Source organism: Phaseolus vulgaris, chromosome 1 (genome assembly GCF_051622355.1).
Source record: "Phaseolus vulgaris cultivar YP4 chromosome 1, ASM5162235v1, whole genome shotgun sequence".
Taxonomy (NCBI): Eukaryota; Viridiplantae; Streptophyta; class Magnoliopsida; order Fabales; family Fabaceae; genus Phaseolus; species Phaseolus vulgaris.
The window spans coordinates 48,877,334-48,883,417 of NC_143498.1; the positions used below are offsets into that span (position 1 = coordinate 48,877,334).

Here is a 6,084-nt window from a genome sequence, read left to right on the forward strand (position 1 = left end):
CAAAATAGAAACAGAATAGTCGTTCTCTATACCCCTACACTCGTTCCAGAACAAATATATATTTGAATTAAAAAAAAAAATATGTAATATGTTGTGCCATTTGTTGTACTTTCAAGTCTTTAAGATTTTTACGAAAAAATACTAAACGACCGGTAATGCATTTAGTTTATATTTATGTCAACATGAGAATGTAAAATTGAAACATAATAAAAGTAATTTGTTATAAAAAAATATGAAATCATGCTAAGTTAAATATATATGTTTGAGTTTTTTTTTATCATATGATAATTTTATAGGTTAATTATTAAAATGAAAAAATAGATTCTATATCACATTTATAATATCAATTAAGCAATGTTTGTTTTTAGCGCAGTAATGTTTCAGAATAAAGAAATGCACGGATACTATACATCTGTATCCACTTATCTTCTAGAAATTGTGAGCGTGGAAAGACGTGGAAGTTGTTTTTCTCCATTCTCCTATGTGCCTAACAAATTGCGAAGAAAAAAATAGATAACTTAATGTTCTTAGTTGTTATCCTTACTACTTGTGTATGATAATAATTGTTAATTATTTATAAATATATAAAATATTTTATTTATATTATTGATTCAAATTTCATAATACTTTTTAAATATAATATTTTTATTTATAATTTAATATTAAATTAATTTAAAAATATTATTTTTATATATATACAAATATAATCAATTATATATAATTTATTATATAATATAATATAATAAAATAATATTTAATAATATTATTAATAAAAATAAATATTAACAATTAATAATAATAAATATACATAATTATTTATAATAAAAACATAAATTTATACAATGATAATAATATAAAAAATTATTTTTAATTATTTTTTTATAATTATGATTATTTAAGTATTATTCATTTTTATTTAATAATTTTTCAGATATAAACAATTAATAATTTATATTTTTAAATATTAAAGTTATATATTAATCTTGATAATATTTATGAGTAGTGACATGCAATCAAGCATGACAAGAGGAGATGTAAATTGTCAAAATATCATATTATTATATTTGTCAGTTATTTATTTATTTTATTCTAAAAAAATGTATTTAATATATTTTTTATTATACTTTAAATGTTTTTTTAATGTTTTTTATAATTTTTAATATTATAATTTAATTTATAGCGAAACAATTTACTCTTATAAAAACTTTTCGTGTTTGGACAATGATAAACAATTTGTATTCCTAAAAAAAATATTTTTTCAACTATAAAAAAAAATTTACAAAATTTTAATTAACTTAAATCTACACAAAAATATCTTATATTTTATTATTCAATTATTTTTAAAGATAATGATAAATTTATAAACTTATATTTTAAATTTCTTAAAAAATTAAAAATTTTCTCACAATATTGTTGCATCACTGGCAAACTTAAATAATTTTTTTCTCATAACATACCTTAATTTAAACAATCACTTTATTCACACTTTTCTCTCAAATCGGTATAAATTGTTACACATTCTCTTTCCAATCTAAACATATCCTTAACCTTATTAGAACATATCTCAACTATTATTATTGAAAGATGGCAAATATAATTCACCTTAGTAAATTACAATTTTGCACGTAAATTTTTAGCTTTCCATAAACAAAATACACAATTCTTAAATGTGTAGTAATAGAAATAATTAAAAATATAATACAACAAATCAATTAAATATTGTAAGATTATAATTGATGAAAACTATTTAAAAATAATTTTTTTATTTTTAAATTTAAATATTGTAACAGATTACAATTCTAAATAAAAAGTGAATAAATTTAATATTTTTTTAACTCAACAAATTATCATTTAACATTACACAAAATTTAATTTTTTAATAAAATTAAATATAAATTTCGTAAATAAGTAATAATAAAAATAATAATTGAAAAATAATATACAATAAAATAATTCTATATATAAAAATGTAACTGATGAAAAATATTTGAACAAATTCAAATATTAAAACAAATATAGAAACAAAGATATTAGTAAAATATCATTTATCACTACATTAAATTTTTAGTTTTCAATAAAATCAACATATAATTCATAAATAAGTAATAATAATAAAAATAATTAAATACTTTAAAATAGTAATTGATGTAAAAATATTTATAAATAAATTTACTATTTTTATATTAAAATATTAAAACATACTTCAATAATTAAAAAATTAAATAAATATAACATTAGTCCACAAATTATCATTTATTTTTCACTTATTTTCACTTATACTTATTTAATTTTGGTTATAAAGATATCCTCGATGAAATACTTGTCTTAATTTTTGTGGGACAATCAGGTTTAAGGTAACTCATTTTTCGTCAAAGGAATGTGTGTGCTGATAAGTTGGCTAATTTAGGATTTATTTATAGAGAATCATTTCATTGGTATAAAGACTCCCAGCTAGTCTGTTCTTAGAATTCTTTATGAATAGGTATAATCTACATCGTTTTTGTTAACATATGAGTTTTGGTCTAGTCTTCCATATTTTTGTTTTTTCTTTTTTTTTCTTTCTTTTAATAATATTTTTTTCATGTGATGGCAGATGATTGTTGTTACATGAGGTGTTAGTTTAACTGAGATGTCAAGTTGCATAATGATGCCTAACACGAAAACTTTATATAAAAAAAAAAAAAACTGAACTATAAAAGAAAAATAAAAAATGGAATGCACCTAGCAGCATCTGAATTTTCAAAAGTACGGAAGCAGAATAATGGCAACGCGGTGTAAGCGCGTGGAGTGGAAATTTCCTGGCAAATTAACCAAAGTACGCTACTTCCTTTTCTTCTTCCTTTCACCCCGACGCCCCTTCTTGTCTTTTACTACCACCTTTGCCTAACTTTCTCCAGGCCACGTGCTTTAATTTTCACACATATAGCAAGTCAAATATAAAAAATATTTTATTTTTTATTTTTTAAATAATAAATAAAATCCCATTTATACAAATTTAAATTTTAATATAATAAAAATAATTCCCATTTTTTCAATTAACAATTTTTTTTTATTAGACTTCTCACATTTGTGGCTCAGCACCATGTTACTTCTATAGCACCTACCCTGTTAATTCTCTAAAACCGCTAGCAGTACCTGTTAATCTCTCTCTATATATATAACATCACTGAGAGGTGTAGTGCTTGAGAATGGGTCTACACCAATAAAGAAGAAAACAAATTTTCTCCTTGTTGGTACGGCACATATCGGTGAGAGAGAATACAAGTGTATGATAAAGTGATCGAAAGATGGAAATTATGCCACCAGGTTATCGTTTCTACCCTACAGAAGAGGAGCTGATTTCGTTCTATCTTCATAATAAACTCGAAGGAGAAAGAGATGACATGAATCGTGTTATTCCAGTGGTTGATATATACGATTACAACCCCACCCAACTCCCACGTAAAATCCTTATACTCTTCTTATCTTTCTCTTTTTTTTTTCCTCATTTTCTTTCTCCTTTCAATCAAAATGGAGCTAAGATTCTACAAAGGAAGATATACTTTAGTTTTGGCAAGTGAATTTGATTCACTAACATTAAGAAAGGTGCAAGTCAAGGATGTTTTTGGGTTTCCTCTGTCAAACATTATTTTCACATGCATAATTCTCGTTTAACTTCTTTTTTTATATCAATTGCATACTCACATACTTACCTTCCGGGTCAAATATGTATTGTGATTGGTTTATTAATACTTTGATTTTGAATTTTGGTGTTGGGTTTTGCAGAAATCTCAGGAGAGGCGAGTCTGAGAGACACGGCGGAACAATGGTTTTTTTTCATTCCGAGGCAAGAGAGTGAAGCTCGAGGAGGAAGACCAAGACGTCTGACAACCACAGGGTACTGGAAAGCCACAGGGTCTCCAAATCATGTTTATTCTTCCGACAATCGCATCATAGGCATTAAAAGAACAATGGTTTTCTACAGTGGAAGGGCTCCAAACGGAGCCAAAACTGATTGGAAGATGAACGAGTATACGGCCATCAAAGATTCACAGGTGAACCATCTTCCTCTAAAAACTAACCATTAGGGTATTATAATTCTTGCCTTTGCTTATTTAATTTCTTCTCTCGTTAATTCAATTTTCAACTTTTTCTTCTCTACTCTCTGCATTAATGTCTTCATCCTCCTCAATCACCAATACTCCACCCTTCTAAACCAAATATACAAAACAAATCGAGCATCCTTATTTCTTTCGAAAATAATCTTAGGAAACCAGCTGCACACACATAGGCCTTTCACTGAATTTTTTCAAGTAATAAAAAGAGAAGTGATACTCCATAATCCCATTTATTTGTCTAAAATTTCAGTTTTTTCATGAAATAAAATGATGAAAATATCTTCTTCTTTTTTCATATTATTAAGAGATTGTACAGTCAAGTAGGTTCTCATGATAAAATATGGTGATGAACTAACCGTACATTAAAAAAATCTGATCATAGCACGCCATATTTTTCTCACTGGGTAATTAGTCTACAATTATCAACCATTCAACAGGGGTTAAGGTGAAGTTTACACACACTTATTAATACATCTCTGAGGCTACCAACTCGTGCCGTGCGTGAAAATATATGTTATGGATGATCCGATAATGACCCGATAACGGGTGGCATGATAAACCCAACAAATTCTCGTTAAGAAAATGACTCTAATACCATGTTAAGAAATGAACTTTAAGCCTAACTCAACCTCATAAAATCAACCAACTTATAAAGTGAGGTTTGCACCACTTATATACAATAAAATGTACTCATTTATAGATATACAACATTATGTGTTACGTACATGATATGTAATGCAGTTTTTATATTATACACATTAAATAATATATATACATAACTAATCTTTTCACTGTATTATACATGTTAATTACTTGCAGTTAAGGAAGGAATTCAGTTTATGCAGAGTGTACAAAAAATCGAAGTGTTTGCGTGCGTTTGATAGAAGACCACCAGCGAGGAGGAACAAAGTGAGGTATTTCACTGGTCAAAGTGGTGAAGAGCAAGAAAAGGGTTCGATCTCAACGTCTTTTGATGATCATAAGCATCAAATGTTAGAGAGAAGTGCAACATGTTCTCCAGAGAGTTCTTCCTCCGGAGACCTTGACCATGACCAACCCCTCCTGCACGGTCAGGGAGAAACCCAAATGGATGTCGACAAGGACCCTTTTTTGGATTGGGAGAAAGTGGATTTGTTCTTGGGATCGGAACTATGAAGGGTTCGAATTAAGTGCAATTTATCAGGTATCTATGCCTTCTGCTACAACAAAGTTGACTCAACTAAACACAAGGAAGAAGTAGGGGTTTTTTTTTTTTTTTTACTACGATGAGTTATTTTTTTTTTGCTTTTTACTAAAATGGGATCCGTTTAAAAAAAATACAAATTTAGCAAGTCGTGCCGAATTGGCACGACTTCATATATACAAATCGTTTCAATTTGACATGACTCTGCCATGTTATACTGAAGTCGTGCCAACTTGGCACGACTTCTGCCACGTCATATTTTTGTATTTTTTAAAAATTTTATTGTTTATATATTGGGTAGTAAGTTATGTAATGTTAAAAATTAATTTGATACATAACTTTCTAAGAGTGTTAGTTTTAAGGAAAAAAAATTGGATAATCGTGTATGGATCATTCGGCGCCATTAAATATCAAAATATCAAAAAAATTGCATACATGATACATTAAATATTAAAATATATTTTTTGGCTAGTGGGAAACCATGTCCGGCGGCAATATCCTCAGGAGTTAATGGCTCAAAGTTTGAATAAGCTGATTATCCAAACATGATCCATACACAATTATCCATTTTTTTTTCTTTAAAACTAACACTCTTATAAAATTATGTATCAAATTAATTTTTAACATTACATAACTTACTACCCAATATATAAACAATAAAATTAAAAAAAAAATATGACGCGCCAGAAGTCGTGTCAGGTTGACACGACTTCAGTATGACATGGCAGAATCGTATCTAATTGGGATGATTTGTGCATATGAAGTCGTGCTGAATTGGCACGACTTGCTTAAATTTATAAATTT

General features: G+C 27.1%; 1 protein-coding gene across 1 annotated transcript; it reads left to right on the top strand.

Moving 5' to 3' along the window:
- The first annotated feature begins 3,168 nt into the window (after positions 1–3,168).
- On the top strand, positions 3,169–5,584 carry LOC137814590 (NAC domain-containing protein 90). The gene is made up of 3 exons (XM_068617404.2): positions 3,169–3,441; positions 3,766–4,034; positions 4,917–5,584. Exons 1-3 carry the CDS (start codon positions 3,288–3,290, stop codon positions 5,250–5,252), a joined length of 759 nt encoding a protein of 252 aa, XP_068473505.1. The 5' UTR covers positions 3,169–3,287; the 3' UTR covers positions 5,253–5,584.
- The last annotated feature ends 500 nt before the right edge of the window (positions 5,585–6,084 follow it).

What these genes read in the sequence shown, in the direction of transcription:
- LOC137814590 (XM_068617404.2), top strand. Translation starts at nt 3,288, where the DNA reads ATGGAAATTATGCCACCAGGTTATCGTTTCTACCCTACAGAAGAGGAG. An exon ending in CAACCCCACCCAACTCCCAC is followed by an intron (nt 3,442 to 3,765) that starts GTAAAATCCTTA and finishes TGGGTTTTGCAG; the next exon opens with AAATCTCAGGAGAGGCGAGT. An exon ending in CGGCCATCAAAGATTCACAG is followed by an intron (nt 4,035 to 4,916) that starts GTGAACCATCTT and finishes AATTACTTGCAG; the next exon opens with TTAAGGAAGGAATTCAGTTT.